At 39.5% G+C, this 19,599-nt stretch overlaps 1 protein-coding gene and 1 long non-coding RNA gene across 6 annotated transcripts in view; one reads left to right on the top strand and one right to left on the bottom strand.

Moving 5' to 3' along the window:
* Window positions 1-19,599, top strand: part of ABCA1 (ATP binding cassette subfamily A member 1) — a 144,446-nt gene that overhangs the window by 65,263 nt on the left and 59,584 nt on the right. For all 5 annotated transcript variants that reach the window (XM_057498894.1, XM_057498895.1, XM_057498893.1 and 2 more), the window contains exons 7-9: window positions 597-773; window positions 11,600-11,692; window positions 18,885-19,125. In XM_057498894.1, coding sequence (XP_057354877.1) covers window positions 597-773; window positions 11,600-11,692; window positions 18,885-19,125 — 511 coding nt within the window. The remainder of the gene's footprint in view (window positions 1-596; window positions 774-11,599; window positions 11,693-18,884; window positions 19,126-19,599) is intronic.
* Window positions 2,612-10,723, bottom strand: LOC130683021 (uncharacterized). Its single transcript, XR_008996573.1, has 2 exons — window positions 10,635-10,723; window positions 2,612-9,798 (listed from the first exon to the last, which is right to left on the bottom strand). It is a non-coding gene; the product is annotated as an uncharacterized LOC130683021 (long non-coding RNA).

Below are 19,599 nucleotides of genomic sequence, written 5' to 3'. Positions count from 1 at the left end.
ACTGGGTATGCTGTAATGAATAGATAAGAGTGACTTAGAAATGCCCTACCAATGAGATGAGAAGAGGTTTGGAGTTCTGGTACTCTCTTCTGGGTCAAGTAAAATGAAGAGTCTAAATTCTGCAATTACTTGAACATAGTTCTTTGCATCAGTTAAATATCTCTACTACAAATACATAGTATAAATGCTTTTTAAAAATTCAGCCCAACTCCAGTATAAGATACAAGTTTTCAACATAGTAAGAATGTTTTTCTCTAATAAAAGTGGTTTCAGTAGTTCAGACTCTAGATTCCTATTCACTGAATCATTTGTCCCACTTCTGAGAAGAAGAGACGAACTCAGGATTTCCTTTTATATAAGCACAAGAATGTTGGAGCTAATGAATCAGACACAACAATCAGGTTTTAATGTCTAGTCAGATTGTGGCTCAGTATATTCCAAAGTTGAGGAAAGAGACCCAATACAATGGACTGTTGCAGTGGTGTTCATTCTTCAAACCTGTATTGATGTGAAGTCCCCCAAAAGGCTTCAAGGACCCAGCTTCCCATCTTTGTAATCTAGTTTTACTTGTCTCTCTTTGCATGAAATGCTTCCAGATATTTTTACAAGGCTACCAGTTACATTTGACCAATCTGTGTAGTGCATCAAAACTAGAAGAGATGATTCAGCTTAGTGACCAAGAAGTTTTCAAGCTTTGCAGCCTGCCAAGGGAGAAATTGGATGCAGCAGAGCAAGTACTTCATTCCAACATGGACATCCTGAAGCCCATCATGGTGAGTAGGCTTGCTGTGTGGAGAAGCTTCAAGCACTAATGCCTTTGGAATGTGAAATTTTTCTTTGGACAATCTGACTTTGTTTTTGTAGAAACATAGGACTGGCTGGGAGTTTGAAATATCATTTAGCTCAATTATTATTCTAACTGTTCTTTTAAACTTTTGAGCTATCTACCAAAGGGTAAATGGGAAAGAATGAGTTGAATGTGGCTCTAAGTCCAAGCCTGAGTTTCCTTGTGCCTGTTTCAGTAAGAGATCTTTTTTTTAATGTTTTTTTAATATTTGAGATTATAAAATTCATTTGAAGAAAGAGTTCCCAGATTTTGAAAAAGCCTAAAACCTTTGATAGGAAGATGTATATCTAGTCGTTTTTAGAAGCACATCGGAAAGGAGACACTATGAACTGTCACAGTGGGAAAAACCTTAGAATTGGATGGGCGGGTAAATTAGCTTAATCTGAATAAATTGCATTCGTAGAAAAAAATTGCCAGCAAAGTCTGATTAAGCAAAGAATCAATAGTGCAGAAAATCAGTGCACGAGAGTACATGTTCATTCTAAAAGAATATGGTTGAACCTGAGCATTCTGGCCATCAGAGTGCTGTGTATATAGTTCTGTAACAGGCATATTTCTTTGGGTTTTCCGAGAGGTCCTTCAAGACACTTCTCCAGTACCATCAGTTAGCATCCAGAATTGGTGTTCTGGCTTCTTACATACCAGAGAGCACTCTGGTTTGTCAGTAGATTCTCTTAAAAGTAGGAAAAGAGCCTTTGGAAGGATATGCCTGGAAAGAGATGTTCCTCATTATAATAAAAAGAACTTGGAATCCTCTGTGACCTTGTGCAGCATGATTTCTTTATAAAGAGGTGAGTCCATGCAACGCTACTAAGAATGTTCAGTTTCTGGTGCCTGTGCCTGGATCACACCCTAGAACATAACTTTAGGAACATATCCTCGAGTTGACACCCTAAAATGAAACCTGCTTGGTTTGGTGATGATGCAGCTTCTGCAGGAGGCAAAGGCAATAGGAAAACCATGAGCTCCTGGGTGCTTCTGTTGGCAGGGTCAATGATGAGCTGGTCAGTGTGAAGGACTTGGGCCTCAGGCTTAATATCTCTTTTTGCTTTATTCTGGAAATAGTATTTTCTGTTTCAGTTTGAAAAAAAAAACAACAAAGCTGAGTTGTTTTGTTCAATGGTCTGTGATTCTTTTGGTTAGTATTTCTATACTATAATTTCAAATAAGATATATTTCTGTATGGGGATGTTTGGAGCCCCAGGTAATGTTCTAAATGTCCACTTAAGCTCGTTTGTGCAGGCATTGGCAGCCTGTTGACACTTTTTCCATAGAGTCGAAGGTTATTACAAATGGTAGACCATTTTCTTGGGCTGTTTTGGTTGTTTTGCTATACTTCTTATAGAACAGAAATGTTTACCCTTTTAGCCAGAATGATTTGAATTTTGGCAAGATGGATGTTTTTAGAAGACATATAATTTATTCTGGTGCTCATTCATTGTTTCATTTGTTTGCTCATTAAACAGTTACAGTGTGCACAACCCAGTTAAAATGAATTCAGTTCCTAGCAGTTGTAGGACTGAAGTCCCTGTTTCCTTCCTGGATGTCAGCTAGAGGCTGGTGTTTGCTTGTAGAGGCTGCAGGCAGGCATTCCTTCTCATGCTTTTCATATTTCCCCTCCCCAGCCACAGTGGGCTGAGAGTCCCTCTCATGCTTTAAATTTCTGACTTCTCCTTCTGCTACATCTCTGTCTCCAGCCAGAGAAATTCTCTGCTTTTACAGGCTAGATTGGACTCATCTAGATAATCCAGGGTAATTTCCCTGTTTTAATGTCCATAACTTTTATTACATCTGTAAAGTACATTTTCACGTGATACAGCATACTCATGTTTTAGAGATTAGGAGTGTGGACAGTTTTGGGGAACACAGTCATCCAGCCACAAATGCTTTTTAATTGGAAAGTATATTTCATTATGTCTTTGAAGTGATTTCTCAGTGCCTTGGCTTTTTTATTAGTCCCTCTTCAGCCCTGCGCACTTTCTTGCCCATATTCTGAGAGTGACTTTAAAGAATCATAAAGACCATCCATTAAGGCTTTTAATGCACAAACTAAAGAGAGCAGTTACTTTGGAGAAGCAAGTGCATCTCTGAACAAGCCATGAGACATTCATCAATAAAACCAACAAAGGTTTACTGTATATCTGCTTTGTACCAGGTAGTGTTCTAAGCCACTGAACCTTTAACCATGAACAGGGCAAGCAAAGTACACATGGAGCTCTCATTCTAGTGGTCACTGAGAACCAACTTTAAGGCTGAGATTAGGAATATAAGGAATTCTTCACAGGTTCTGGGTTTGTAGAGTGAGGGCTGTCTTTTCAAACCAGTTTTACCAATGATCTAACAACTCCTTGACAGCAATCTTTGCCCACATGGGACCTGTGAGCCATAGTGGAAAGAAGTAGTGGGGTTTGGTAGACTTGGGCTATAATCCTGACTCACCATTGATTCAGTGTGTGAAAAGTGTTTAATTCTTGAGTTAGGAAGGACAGGCATACAGATTTATTTCCGTCTCAGTAACAACTTGGATATTGCACAACCATGTGGTTATTAGATTGTCTTGACTTCTGATGGTACCTTCACCCTAAAAGGGAAAGTTGTTTCTTTGAAACAAAGAGCTCTGTTCACATACCTTCTGATGCATGAAGCATATTCTTGAAAGGGTGGGACTTGGTTCATGGGACAAAAGAAGTGAAAGGAGTGGTGCCCTGAGGTTCCCAGAAGACCAGTGATCTCACTGGTCTGTGTATATGTAGGAGGAACAGATGGGGAAGGGGTGAGTAAAGTTACCCTCAACTTGAAGGGTCTTTGTTCAACATCTTCTTGACCCTTAGACAAGGATCCTTAGATTACAGATGGGACTTAGCTTGTGGCTTTTGGGGGGATAGATACTTGAACTTGTCACAAGCAGTACTTAAAGCATATGTGTGGGTTTTTTTGCAGGAGAAAACACTTGATTTTCCTCTCTTCCTGCCTGAAATTTAGACATTTGTGGAAAGTATCAGATTTTGTTTGGCTTTATTTGATTGTACTGTCCACTTGTTTACAACATATGCTTTTGCCTGGCAAGCAGTTGCAATCTTCATCATTTGGCTGATGGTAGAGTGACATGCCTCATGCATGTTCACCTAATTATTATGGGAAAAGGGGAGCACAGAGCTGGGATAAATTGGTAAATATAGCAGTGTGTTAACTACTACATATTTACAGACATTTTTGCCTCAGTTACATTTCTTCCTGAAATTCTTTGATTTCTTAGATGAAGGTTTAATTTTTTTGGAGGGGGCGCTGTCCTGAATTATGTGGTAATAGGTGTATTTAGTGGTGTGTAGAAACAGCAAAAAATGAAAAAAAGAAACCCAGAAAATATTTTTATGCATTAAACACTTCAAATTTAAAAGCTATTATTTAAATTGTTGAATTGTTTTTAAAAGATTAGTACCTTTCTCAGATGTGAGTTTTATAGTTCTTTACTTCAAGAAGAAATAATAAATGTTCCTCAAAGGAAAACTTTATTGTCATGTAAATATTGGAAAGAGGAGAGTCTTTGTACCTGGTGTATGGCTTATTTTCAATTTGAACTAAAACATATAAATCCTAGCCCTCAGTTGGATTTTTTGAGTGTGGGCAAATTGAAGTAGACTTTTTAGTTTACTTTATGAGAGTATTTAAGGGAAGTTTGAAATGTCCCAGTGAACACATTATAGCATGCATTCACAGGAAAACAAAATTGTGCATTACACTGAAAATACTATGCAAATAAATATACCCACATCTCACATTATTTGGTGTTAGTAGTAGAGTTCCTGAAAAATTGGGGTATGGATACAATTTTTGTAAATTGAAAAGAGTTTTCAATTAAATTGTAACTTCTCAGAGGTTCTGTCTCATATTGGGCTGTGACTTCTAATGCATTAGTAATATTCTCTCCTAGTCTTCTATAGTGATCATCTATAAACAAACACTTAAATTCATTCATTCAGCAAGTATTTATTGAGACCTGATCTGTGCCATGCACTGGGCCAGAGAGGTACTCGTGAGCAAAGCACAGCTCTCTTTGAGTTTCTCTACTGGTGGGGCAGTGGGTGGGATGGACCAGGAAAGAAGCATAGCATATCCCTTGCTATGCAGATGGATAGAGCCTCTGCTGGGCACTGTGCAGGCCCTGCTGGGCCCCTCCTAACCCAGTATTTGAGGATTAGGAAAGAAGCATCCTCTGAGTTGGGAGCTAAACAATAAAGGTTAGCCAGGTCAAAAACCAGGAGAAGAAGGTTCAGGCAGAGGACATGGCATGTGCATGGGTCCACAGGGGAGAGAGAAAAGAAGGTGGTTAATACGGGGAACTGCACATGATTGAGTAATTCAGAGTGGAATAGATATACCTATGGGAAGTTTGATTGTAGAAGGAACAGTAAGATATGACACTAATGGGGTGGACAAACTTCAAGGAGCCGTGTTAGGCTATTGGGCCTCATCCTCAGAGCAAGGGGAGCCACAGCAAGATCCCGCAGGTGAGTGACTTAGCGAGATGCATGTATCTGTGATTTTGAATAACCTTTGAAACAGGACTCACACCAGCCTGTCTCTTGCCCTCCTAATGTATTTCTCCCTTGCTTTTGGCTTTTCTTCCACAAATATTTACTGGGAGCATAGTTAGTATGTGCCAGAAACTGCTGGACATTGAGTTGAACTAAAATACCAGCTCAGAAATTAAAGTCAAATTGACTTTGTTAAATTACTGCCTTTTTGAAATTTCAGTCTTTTACAATTTAGTTAAGCTAGTGAGGCTAGAAAGAATATCATTAAGTCATCTGTTGGATCCGGAAGGGATCAGGCACAATGCCACTGGCCCCAGAATATCATGCCTTCAGGAAATATTGCTATGTTGTGATTAATACATTTTACAGAAATGGGTAGGAGCTTTTGAGTAATACAATAAGCATTGTCTATTCCTTGTTAATGATATTACAGTATTTAGTTATGATCTAAAAATATTAAATAATACATGAATTCCTGTTAGCTGAACACAAAATGTACAGTCTTGAACTAAAGGTTTAATTTTACCTCTTCCCGTCCTCCACTTTACTTTATAAAAGAAAATCACTTGCCTCTGTGGTCAGGGAATTTAAAACATGGGGAGAGAAAAGACAAATGGTCTAAGTGGTCAGTTATTGAGTGGGACCTATATAAGTTTATAGCCAAGGGAATGTTTCTGGTTAGGAAAAACAATAGTAGGGATTCCAAACTGTGAATTGTTAACTGGAGTTCTTTGGAAATACTATTTGGCAAGTTTTGCCTGCGTGTGGCAAGTACAAGCAGGCAAACACAGTTAACAGTAGATACAAGTGCATGGTTCTCAGACTTCAGTTTGTGGCCTGGGCATGTTTCCTGAGGTTAATTTTATTCAAGGAAGTTAGACATTTTTCAGATCTTATATGTACTCAAGCCAGTTTATATTGTTTACCTTTCTTTCATTCTTGCCCAATCTCCTTCCTTTCCTCCTCCCTCCCTCTCTTACTTTTTACTGAATTAAAAAGAAAATTATGAAATAGTTCAAACATACAAGTTGCAGAAAATAACATGCACCAGTATCTATCATTCACTGTGCTTGCTTTAGAGTCTTCTTAAGAAATAAAACATTGTACTATAGTTAGTGCCCCCTTCTCTTTCCTCAGAGATAACCACTATCGTGGAGTTGCATTTTTTTATGCTTTATACCATATATATTTGCATCCTGGTAATAAAAATATACTGGATTGATTTGAATGTGTTCACATTTTATAAGTACATATTGGTCTGGAACTTGTCTTTTTCACTCAACATAATGTTTTTTCAGACTTATCAATGCTGATAAATGTGGCATCTGGTTCACTTTATTGCCTGGTATTCTGTTTTAATACTAAAATGTAAGAAAAAAATTCGTTCTTCCATTGTTCGGCTCATTTTTTCACATTGTGTATGGTGTCTTTTGGTATATAGTCTTTACTTTTAAAAGTTGGAGTCTTTTTTTAAAAAAATTTTGGTTGGACTTTTTATATTTTAAGGACTTCCTAACCAAGTTCAAACGTATGTTTTTTCCTGTATGTTTCAAACTTACCAATTTTACTTTTAGATCTTTAATCTTGTATAGTAGTGTGAAATGGAAAATTTATTATATAAACAACTAGTTGTCCCAGCAATAGTAATTGAATAGCCCATCCTTTCCCCATAAATTTGTAATATTAAGTTTCCTGACTTGTATCAGTCCATTCTCAGTATTTTATAATGTCCAAGCACAGAGAAGTAAAACGAAGTCTTGAGAAAAATATCCAGAAAATCTAAGCTTTGAACTCAATGTTGAATTTAAATTCTGTGTGTATGTGTGCATTTTTAACCCTGTGATGTCAACCCACATCTTTGTGTGTAACTCCAACAGGATGTATAACATCCTTTGAAAATGGAATTTTGTTTGCATTGACTTCATGTTGCCAGTATTTGTGTTAATGAATATTGAACACTTAATCTCAAACAACCATTAGTGTAAAAAGGACAGTAATGACATTGTTCTATCTATTACTTTTCTATGGATTTAACCAATGTTTCTCCTAGATACCAAAACTCAAATTATATCAGTTAAGTAAACAAACCAAAGCTCGGACTATTGACAACCAAGTTGTATAGTAAGGTACAATATTGCATCTGTGTTTGAAGATGTAAAGGTCTGATATCCACAATAAATGTAATGAGGTCCTTCTATGTATGTCTATGGTAAACTATGGGTTAAACAGTCAGGTGGTAGGCCCTGCTATGTGCATGGAGTTTTGCTGAATTGCGTAGCTTTTAAAAGAAGAATAAACTTGCCCCAAGGTTAAGATATGTAAGTCGAAAAATCTGAAGGAAAAATCATTACCCATGAAGATTTAAGTTTATTCAGATGGGGAATTCATTGATTTGTACCCTCTAAGGGAAAGATGACTGCTAACGGTGACAATGGAACTGTGTTGTGTCTGGGGTTTAAGAGTCCGGGTCTTTTGCGCTTGGTGGCTTGTGTACTGAATTGGTGTGATTGTGTACCTAGCCTCAGATGTCTTTGACCTCATCTTCTATCCCACTTGGGACCAGGGGAACTGACTGGTCTTTCTTCAGTGCTCCACAAACCAAAGCAGACAGCATGTGAGTCCAGACATGGAACGCACAACCAATCACATCCATGCAGAGAATTGTGCAAAAGACGCCTAATGTTGTCTAGGTGCTGTGTCTTAGGTAGTTCTCAAACTTCGATGTGCAAAAAAGTCCCCTGGGTATTTCGGGATCACATGCCTAGCTCCTGAATCAGTAGGTGTCAAGGGGCTGGGAGTCTGCATATTTAACAAGCACCACAGGTGGTTCTGATGCGGGAGCTGTGTATTAAAGAACTTGGTCATTCACCATCTCTGTCACGATTTGGTTGTATTCAAGTGCAATTGGTACCATTTTAATTTAATATTTCCTTTTAATAGACACTTCTTTTGCATAAGTAAGTTTAATTAGAAAGGAAACTATCACTATTCTGAAGGTATAATTACTATCAGTATAAAGAGAAGGTACACGTGAATATACATTAAGATAAAGTGTATGTACTTATACATGTCTGTATATATATAGATATATACATATACATAATCATAGGTTATGGTTTTTCCTTCAGGTTTTTCAATTTAAATGTCAACTTTGGGGCAAGTTTATGTATGCATAGTATAAATATATATATATTTATATTTCATCTGCTTAATATTATTTAATATAAGTATGAAGTTCATCTGTTTAACATTATATTTTGTTTCATAGTTTAGCAAACACTGAGTTAAAGAAAAGGGTTAGTGGGAGAAAGAAGAATTTTACCTCAAGCCTTCAGGAATTAGGTCTTAGCCCTGCAGTGAGAAGTATTTATAATTTTAGAAATAGCACATAGGAATGTGGCTGACATGCTTTGAGATGACAACTCTAGCTCTCTGCTTAGTGGAGGGCACCTCAATAGGAGAAAAAGTTCACTGAGAACTAGCCAAGAAACAGAAAGGAGTATATATGTCTTTTTAAGAACTAGAAAGCCCTGTTTGCAGAGGCGAGCTCTTTAGTGTTGGTAGTAAACTTTCATGGAAGGGAAGAGATAGACAGGGATGAAATTGTTTATAATTGTGAGGGGCATATTATGTGCCAGGCACTCTAACATTCATGAAAATGCTGTGACTTGTGCACATCATTATTGTCTGCTGTGCAGTTGAGGAAATGGCGTGGAGGAACTGGAACCATTTTCCCAAGATTCTGTAGCTATTCCAGGTTCCCACTAACCAAAGAAGAAGGAGCAAAGTGACAAGAATCACAAGAATCTTACTTCTATTCACACTTGATAAAAGAAAAAAATTATCTATGAAGTTTTAAGTTTTAAATATTTACATTAACTTAATTTGGCATTTTTTGTCACTACAATCTTGAACATGTGTCATCTTGTGGGCCTCATGGTAGGCATGGAAACACTTATCTCTCCTCGGTCTTCCAATTAAGACTTCTCATCTGTAAAGGGTTTCCTTGCTGTCAGCTCTCTGGGTTCAACTTTTAGTGTGGTAACCTTTAGTTATAATGTGAACCTGAAGAGAGAAAAATTTTTTTTTAATTCCTGTTTTTGCTCATGAGTTACTTCATGGGAAGAATGCTCATTAACATAACCTGTGGGTCATACCACAGAGACCTACCTGAGTATCGCATTTACGGGGGAAATCATAGGTCAATCAGAGGACTGGGAAAGTGGGAAAACTTGGCTCTGGTGAGTAAGCCATTTTGGAAAAGCTAATGAATCAGGCTGGACAAATTCTTTCACTGCACCTTTGGACAGATTTTGTCAGAAATGTACATTCAGGATTATGCTTGGATATTATGATGATCGATCGGGATGACACTAACTTAATCTGCTGCATTTGGAGTTTTTTCTTAGAGGGCATCTCTCATATTTATTGATCAAATGGTTGTTAACAACAATAAAATTCTGTATAGGGGACTCAATGCACAATCATTAATCAACCCCAAGCCTAATTCTCAACAGTCTCCAATCTTCTGAAGCATAATGAACAAGTTCTTACATGGTGAACAAGTTCTTACATAGTGAATAAGTTCTTACATGGTGAACAGTGCAAGGGCAGTCATATCACAGAAACTTTCGGTTTTGATCACACATCATGAACTATAAACAATCAAGTCAGATATAATTATTCATTTGATTTTTACACTTATTATTATTTTTTAATAAAATGCTGAAGTGGTAGGTAGATGTAAGATAAAGGTAGAAAACATAATTTAGTGCTGTAAGAGGGCAAATGTAGATGATCAGTTTTGTGCCTATATAGCCTAAGATTTAATCCAAGCTAGACAAGGGCAACAAAACATCCACGGATGCAGAAGATTTCTTTCAAAACGGGGGGGTGAGGTTCTAAGCCTCACCTCTGTTGATCCCCAATTTCTCACCCGATGGCCCCCCTGCGACTGTGCCTGTCTTAGGTTGTTCCTCCCTTGAGGAATCTTACCCGTCTCTGGCTAACCAGTCATCTTCCGGGGCCATACAGGGAAATGTAAAGTTGGTAAGTGAGAGAGAAGCAATATTCTTTGAAAAGGTTAGCTTTTTACTTCTTTGCAGAACCCTGTGGCTTCTATGCCCAGCATTTGTCTTGAGGTATCTTTAGCACTTGGAAGAATTATGATACTCAGTAATTTTCGATATGAGGCACGAATTCTACTAAAGGGTTGTAATTAGGAAGGAATGGAGTTCTTTTTAAAAGAAAACATCCCAGGCTTCTATTCTCAGAGGTAATGATGAGCTCCATCCACTTTCAGCCATTTTCCATGCAGTCTGCATTGTAATTTCACAACAATCTCTGACATGAGGCAAATATCAAAACAGCACAGCATTCTTGAGATTTCATAGGTATTGGATATTGTATAAAATGCCCATAGAAGTGCCAAGGAAAGCTGAGTTTTCCCTGAAGACTTTTTCTTCCCTATTTGACAAAATGATGAAACCGACCCTCTGTCTTTCACTCTTTGGAAGAGAAACTCAGAACCAAATTTGAGGCCCCTCATCTGTAGTACTTCTGGCCTCAGAGTCTATGTATCATTGTTTTTTCTTCTCTGGCTTAGACTTTCAGCCCTACCTTATCTTTTCCTTGGGCCTAATTATTTTCTTACATGTGCTGTGAGGCTAGGTGGCATAGAACAACAATTAAGTGTATAAATGAGTAAATTAAAGGTTTGACTAAAAGTAGACCTAGAAATAAGTGGTCTGTATTAAATTTCCAGTGTTAGAAATAATGCTGACTTGGGCAAATGACAAAGAATTCCTTCTTCCCATGCTTTTGGCACCTTTAAATTTATATTTTTTTCCTTTCTGTGAGCCTTTGCAAACTTGTTTCTCAAGGCCATTCCCACATTGTCTGTCCTACAGAACCACAGAAAGAGTTTGGAATTTGTGTTCAGAGTTGCTTTGGACTCTAATTCAATATGAGATAACTTTATCTTTTGCATTTCAACTAGTTCTAAATATATATTCCTACACCATTAAAAAGAATTAGTAATTCTTCTCTGAAATAACCTGCAAAAATACAGTTAGAATAATTTTACTGTCTTATTTTGGTTAGGGATGGGTTTTTTGTTGTTTTTAATCTCAAGATTATGAAGTTTTAATTGTTTATTTTTAATAAGATTTCAGTTTACATTTGAGCTTAGAAACAAAGTATTTTTTTCTCATTCCAGACAGAACTAAACTCTACATCTGCCTTCCTGAGTAAGGAACTGTCTGAAGCCACAAGAACTTTGCTGGATAGTCTGGGGTCACTGACCCAAGAGGTAAGTTGTCATTCCAGCACCAGAACACAAGCAATCTGCTAACACTTCTTTTGACCCTGAGTTCGGTTAAGAGAAGGTCCTTTTGGTTTGAGTATTATGTGAAATGTGAAATCAATTTTAGAAGCACCAGTGATCTTAAAAGTTACCTGGATTGATCTCCTTACTTTATAGGTGAGGAAATAGAGTCTAATAGATATCTCAGAGCTAATTAATTAGTGGCTAAAGGCCTGAAATCTAGTCTAGAATTTCCTCCCATTGTTATTTTTTGCCTCTAATCAATAACTTACTTGTAAAGAGGATAATTCCCTCTCATTCCCCTACATCCTGCATCTGTGTTGCTAGCAACTTCTCCATATTTCTTATTCAGTAGCAAGGCCTGGTGATCTTTTTACAAAATATTTGCTAACTAAAGGAAATAAATGGTACCCCCTTATTCAGATCTTTCACTTAGAAATATGGCCTCTGAGATTCAACTTTGGAAATGCAGTCCCACTGTGAACATTGTTGAGTTTGCCTTTCAGGTCCACATGTTGACAAATGTATCCAATAACCTTATATTCATTCATAGGAGCAGAGGGCCTGTAGTTGCCTGCAAAAACAGTTAAGCTTTCCTCTGCCTCCCGGCCAGCATCTGCTTCATCTTCCTGTTCTCCTAGCCTTGTTTCAAATTTGACTTGGAAAAGAGGAACTTTCTGGAGTCCAGTATGTAAGGAGCCGAGCCAGGGGCAGTGGTCAGAAACAACACTGGCCTTAATTTATAGGACATTGCATATGAATAATTTGTGGGAAAATCTTCTCAGACTTGTTCCAGCCTTATTTTGAGTTGCTTCTCTAACTCATTTTTTTGGTGCTTGTATTATTTTTCTCAAATATCTAAATGTATGTTTTCTGTGAGTGAAAGTATTGCATGTTTATTATGGAAAGTGCAGAACATTTGGAAGATACAGAAAACATGAAAATTAAACACTGTTGACCCTTTAGTGTATTGCTTTTGGTTCAGTTCTCTTTTTTATTTATTTTTATTTTTTTATTTTTTTAATTTATTTTTATTTTTTTTTATTGAAGGGTAGTTGACAACAGTATTGCATTACATTAGTTTCAGGTGTACAACACAGTGATTCAACATTTATATACATGATAATTCTAGGTACCAGGTATCACCATACCAAGTTGTTAGAATATTTTGACTATATTCCTTATGCTATACATTACATCCCGGTTACTTATTTATTTTACAATTGGAAGTGTGTTTATATATATATATATATATATTTTGTGAGGGCATCTCTCATATTTATTGATCAAATAGTCGTTAACCACAATAAATTTCTGTATAGGGGGGTCAGTACTCAATGCACAATCATTAATCCACCCCAAGCCTAATTTTCATCAGTCTCCAATCTTCTGATGCATAACGAACAAATTCTTACATGGAGTACAAATTCTTACATAGTGAATAAGTTACATGGTGAACAGTGCAAGGGCAGTCATCACAGAAGCTTTCGGTTTTGTTCATGCATTATGAACTATACATAGTTCAAATATGAATACTCATTTGATTTTTAAACTTGATTTATATGTGGATACCACATTTCTCCATTATTATTATTTTTAATAAAATGCTGAAGTGGTAGGTAGATACTAGATAAAGGTAGAAAACAGAGTTTAGTGTTGTAAGAGAGCAAATGTAGATGATCAGGTGTGTGCCTGTAGACTATGTGTTAATCCGAGCTAGACGAGGGCAATAAACATCCATGTATGCAGAAGATTTCTCTCAGAACATGAGGGGGGAGGTTCTAAGCCTCACCTCTGCTGCTCCCCATTTTCTCACCAGATGGCCCCCTGCGACTGTGCCTGTCTTAGGTTGTTCCTCCCTTGAGGAATCTTACCTGTCTCTGGCTAACCAGTCATCTTCCGGGGCCATATAGGGAAATGTTAAGTTGGTAAGTGAGAGAGAAGCCTTATTGTTTGAAAAGGTTAGCTTTTTACTTCTTTGCATATTTATGTCCTGTGGCTTCTATGCCCAGCATTTGTCTTGAGGTGTCTTTACCACTTGGAAGAATTATGATACTCGGTAAATTCGACATGTGGCACGAGTTCTATTTAAAGGTTGTGATTAGGTAGGAAGAAGAAAACCTATAGAAGTAGCAGGCAGAAGAAAACCTGGGAAGATTGATTATTTCTTTGACATATCTTCTTGTAGAGTAACTTCAGCATGGATAGGTTTTAAACTACTAATTAAATTGTGCACACACATTAACATAATAGGAATATAGTTACCTAACCAAAGCATACCTGTAATTACCAGCCATCTCCAGTGAAACCAAGAAAACCAGTTAGGCACCTTAGGCATTTGTGAAAACTTATCTATGATATGGTGGATATTGTCCGACTGAACTTAAACAGTCTGAGAGAATTCAGATAAACTAGAACAACCCATTCCTGGGGACTGTTCATATCCCATATGTTCTTTTAACAATAAATAGTCTGTGGTTGTAAGATTTTGGAGTGCTACAATTTGCACTTCTCCTAATTCTTGGTTGAGTTCCAACAGTATAGATCCAGTCAAATTTGTTGTTTTACTGTATGCACAGGCCAGCTTAGATATCTCCTTCTTCATTCCCATGGCAAGTCCAGGAACTGGTGGGATGAGTGCATCTACATCTGTGACAGTGTGTGGATCTTTGTTGGAGTTTTTTTTTTGCTGATCATCTTCTGTCATGAGTCTTCCCGAGAGTGCTGATGTTGGAAGTTATTTTTCATATCGTATCTTAGTTCATTTTCGGGGTAGCCAAATTAGGCTTTGATCCTCTGTATAAACACAAACAGACCCTTTGCCTACACTTTTATATGCCCTTTATATCATTGTGTAGAACTCATTAGAGGTCACCACATAGGAACTGCTTTTTTTTTTTTTTTTTTTTAATCATTAATCTACACTTACATGACGAATACTTTGTTTACTAGGCTCTCCCCTATACCAGGTCCCCCCTATATACTCCTTTACAGTCACTGTCCATCAGCGTAGCAAACTGTTATAGAATCACTACTTGTCTTCTCTGTGTTGTACAGCCCTCCCCTTTCTCCCACCCCGCTATGGATGCTAATCTTAATACCCCTTTTTTCTGCCCCCCCTTATCCCTCCCTACCCACCCATCCTCCCCAGTCCCTTTCCCTTTGGTACCTGTTAGTCCATTCTTGAGTTCTGTGATTCTGTTGCTGTTTTGTTCCTTCAGCTTTTCCTTTGTTCTTATATTCCACAGATGAGTGAAATCATTTGGTATTTCTCTTTCTCTGCTTGGCTTGTTTCACTGAGCATAATACCCTCCAGCTCCATCCATGTTGCTGCAAATGGTTGGATTTGCCCTTTTCTTATAGCTGAGTAGTATTCCATTGTGTATATGTACCACATCTTCTTTATCCATTCATCTATCGATGGACATTTAGGTTGCTTCCAATTCTTGGCTATTGTAAATAGTGCTGCGATAAACATAGGGGTACATTGGTCTTTCTCATACTTGATTGCTGCATTCTTAGGGTAAATTCCTAGGAGTGCAATTCCGGGGTCAAATGGTAAGTCTGTTTTGAGCATTTTGATGTACCTCCATACTGCTTTCCACAATGGTTGAACTAACTTACATTCCCACCAGCAGTGTAGGAGGGTTCCCCTTTCTCCACTGCCTCGCCAACATTTATTGTTGTTTGTCTTTTGGATGGCAGCCATCCTTACTGGTGTGAGGTGATACCTCATTGTAGTTTTAATTTGCATTTCTCTGATAATTAGCGATGTGGAGCATCTTTTCATGTGTCTGTTGGCCATCTGTATTTCTTTTTTGGAGAACCGTCTGTTCAGTTTCTTTTTTCTTTTAATTTTGCTTATGTGTGTCTGACTGAAGAGGCTTGGCTTTTGGGTCCCTTTCAGGGGAAGTCCTCTTCCAGCCTGCCTTTGTTACTCCAGTTCTGAACGCTGGTGACCTTACTGTAGGTGAAGAAGCTGGGTCACCCAGGGTTCTTCCAGGAAGCAGAAAGAAAACAGAAACTGCCCTGCAAGGCCATAGCCATTTCTCTCGGCTCCTGTTAGCTGACACTGACATGCCCTGTACTGCCCTTGCAGGTCCCCTCCCAGCTTTAGCGACAGCAGAGCAATGACTGGAGCATAGGAAGCTGCCTCTAACTCAGGGTCTGGTTACAGCTGTTTCCTTTTACATCACTGGCCAGCCTTTTGTCTGGGGTGAAAAATAAATAAAAGAATTGAAAGCATGTGATGCTCCCATTGCTGATGTGGCGGAAGCTCTCCAGCTGAGCAATATACATTTTTCATGGTGGCTGCTTCCTTGTGCCCTGCTCGCTACCTGGTTCAGGGCAAGCCAGGCCGCCTGCTCCTCTCAGTGGAACACCTATAAATTGCTCTGACCAAGAGTTACTCATTGGCTAACTTGTTATTTCTCTGGGACAAATGGGAGAAGATAAATAAATGTATTCGTTTATCTGTTCAGTGTTTAGAATGAAATTGGTTGTTTTGACCGAAGCACAACGCTTGAAAGAAAAAGGGAAAGGAAGCAGGGAGCTATTACTTTCTGGGGACTGCCCCTGGTTCATGAGGTTCTATCCAGTTTTCCTCCAGTCCATATGACAGATGTGAGTAGCTCTTATGGTATCTGTTTCACAGAAGACACTGAGGCTCAGAAAAGTTAGACAGCTTAATGTACAGTCACCTAGTTAGTTAACTGGCAAAACTGAGATTTGAACCCAGGAGCGTTAGACTCCAAAGCCTATGTTTTTGCCGCGATAGCCCATTTTTTGTCTGATGAACTATGGTGATAACTGTAATAGACTAAAAAAGGAAACACTTCAGAGAAAGAAAATATGGATTAATGGCCTGGAAGTTAGGTGGAAATGGGGACTTTAGGAGCTAGATGAGACAAAGCTGACATGAGCTTCACATCTGGAGGGTAGGGAAGATATGCCCAGTGAGATGGGGAAGGCTGGGCAGTTATTTGTCTAGCACCTACCAGGTGCCTGGCACTGTGAGATGGTGGGGATTCACCTGTGAGCACTCTAACTTCCCCATTCTCATGGGGCTTGTGTGGGGTGGGAGAAAGAAATGCACAGGTGAGCATGTAATGTGACAGCAGACATACTTGCAATGAAGAAAAATAAAGCAGGGTAAGAGGGATAGAGGGTGAGGAGGTGGTGTTTTAAAAGGGGTCATTAGAGAAATCCTCTCTGATAAGGTGACAATTGAACCTGAAGGAAATGACTGTATGTCTGCCACTCCAAGCAGGAAGAACTGAAGATACAAAGACCCTGGAATAGGGCATGATTAAGGAATGTGTTTCAAGGCCAGAGGGAGGCTGGTGGGCCAGAACAAAGTGAGCGGCTGAGAGGGTGGTTGGCGATGAGGTCAGAGAAGGAGGCGAGTGCTGTGCAGGCTTGGTAAGGCTGGACTTAGGCTGAGGGGAGCGGGAAGCCAGTGGAGGGTTTGGAGCAGAGGGGCATATGATATAACCTAGAGTCTGCAAACCTAGAGTCTGTTTGCATTCTGGCTATTAAACGGAGAAGAGACTGCTGGGGGTAAAGAAAGGAGGAGGCTGTTAAAGCAGATTGGGAAAGCAGTAAGTCAGCAGTTCACTCAGCCACAGATGATTACCACAAACTGCCTTTCAGGGCTGCAGGACGACTGGCTACCCTTCCTTGTGAGTAGGAGTGCATCACAGGAAGTGTGGGCCAAAAGCTGAGGTGCAGAAGAATGAGCAGCAGTTTGCCCCTAAGACAGGTGCTGGGAACAGCCAGCAGTGTGGAATAACTCACTCCTTTTGGTACCTGTATCCAAAAATGTACTGGTTTTATGTGGGAAGAAGTTTGTTCTTTTGGTTGGGGATCGGTGGGATGCTGGTGGTGAGGTGGCCTGTGGAAAGAGAAGGAGTGGCTTTTTCTCACTGTCACTTAAAAGTCTCCAGGGTTGTTTCTATGCACCAACAAAAGGAAAGGTGGTCTGGCTACCTCTTCTCTCCCTGTCATATACTTCATACAGGTTATGAAAAGATAAAAGCTGACCACCAACTGTGTTTTCGTGGGGTGTGTCAGGTGTTCCCACCCTGGAGGGAGAACTCTGTGACATCTGACCCACCCCTGGGGTCCCTGGTTGCCCTCAGGAAACAGAAGGCAAAGTCAGGACCTACAGAATCCATTACCGTGTCACTTGTAGGAACCAGCAGGCTCTGTGAGACAGAAGACTGCATGCAAGGAGCTGGAATCTGGGCCTTCTCCAGGGCGTGGGCAAGGGTTTATTAATGATTTATTGTGAAACTTGTGGAAATACAAAGTGTTCTATAAATATTTAATTGTAAGAGTAGTTGGGCCAAGAACTCCACAAGGTGCTGGAGTACATTTGTATGTGAGACACAGCCCCTGGCTGCTGGTATGTCTGACTCATCCTTGCAGGGTCCTCTCTCATATGGTTTGTGGCTTACTCCCCACCACAGTATTTGAGCTTCAAAGCCTTGATGAGAAGTTGGACCCTTAAAGAAGCAACTTTCCTAAGGCTGTAAACTAATGAGAGACATAACTGTGGTTCAAACTCAGGTCTTCCACCTTATGCTTTTTCCATTGCCTGACAGTAACTAAGACAAGGATGGCGGCTTCACACATGGTACCTTTTCTCCAAAGGGTCAGGGGGCTCCTTAGTTTCCACATTAAAGTTTGATGTGTTTTAGAAATGAGTTGGTGATTTTGAGGGTGTGAGCAGGTCCTAAGGTATGTATATGAACATAGAGCTGTTCAGAGAGAGCATTCTCTTATAAACCAGAAGACAATCCAACTGAAGTAAAGCCCATCATCACGGGCTCCTCTAATTTCCAGGCTGTGCTTCTCAGTCTTTAATGTGCATAGGAATCGCCTGGACATCTTGTGAAAATGCAGATTTGAGCTGTAGCTAGATAGATTAGAATTTGTATTTCAAACAGCCTCTCCCAAACTACTGGCACTGCTGGCGCCACCCACAGGTGGAGTCACAGGTTCTGGCTGTCCCATCACAAGACTAAGAGGAGATGTCAGACAAGGCATGGTCTGGGATATGGCTTTGTGGAAGTCAAGAAAATGAGGTGTTTCTTTCTCTTCGCTGTTCTAACCCTTGCTCTACCTACCCCTTTATCCTCTTCCCCTTTGTTTTCCTCCTGATACCCGACACCAGCTGTTCAGCATGAGGAGCTGGAGTGACATGCGGCAGGAGGTGATCTTTCTGACCAACGTGAACAGCTCTAGCTCCTCCACCCAGATATACCAGGCTGTGTCCCGCATTGTCTGTGGCCATCCCGAGGGTGGGGGCCTGAAGATCAAATCTCTCAACTGGTATGAGGACAACAACTACAAAGCCCTCTTTGGAGGCAACACCACTGAAGAAGATGCTGACACATTCTATGACAATTCTACAAGTGAGTGTCTGCAGACTGAAGCCTGGGCCCCAGCCCACCTTGTCTAGACGCGGCCTATGTCACCTCCTGCTTGCTGTTATCCTCTGTGGCAGCATTGGACGTTTATATGTCTGTTTGCCCACCAGATTGAGCTCCTTAACTGTCCCCACTTCTTTGAATGGGGCCTGATACATCTCAGGTGCCCAGTGTGTTTATCAAATGAATGAATGATTGAGAGCCAATCTCTCCAGTTGCCTGGAGTGTGTAGGAGGGTGATTCCCAGAGTAATCAAGGATCTTTTTCTTCTTCCTCTGTCCCCTTTCTGCACTCCCCAACTCGAGGTATGCTTTATGATAAAAACTTAAAATAATCGTATTAATAACAGTAATAAAAGCTAAATGTCAGGAACATTTCCTGTGTACTGGACATTCTATTTATCTCCTTTTACCCTTAAAATAGCCCTGCAAAGAAGGTCTTACAACTCCACATTTTGTA

Source organism: Manis pentadactyla, chromosome 3 (genome assembly GCF_030020395.1).
Source record: "Manis pentadactyla isolate mManPen7 chromosome 3, mManPen7.hap1, whole genome shotgun sequence".
Classification (NCBI taxonomy): Eukaryota; Metazoa; Chordata; class Mammalia; order Pholidota; family Manidae; genus Manis; species Manis pentadactyla.
This window is presented reverse-complemented; position numbering and strand designations above follow the sequence as displayed.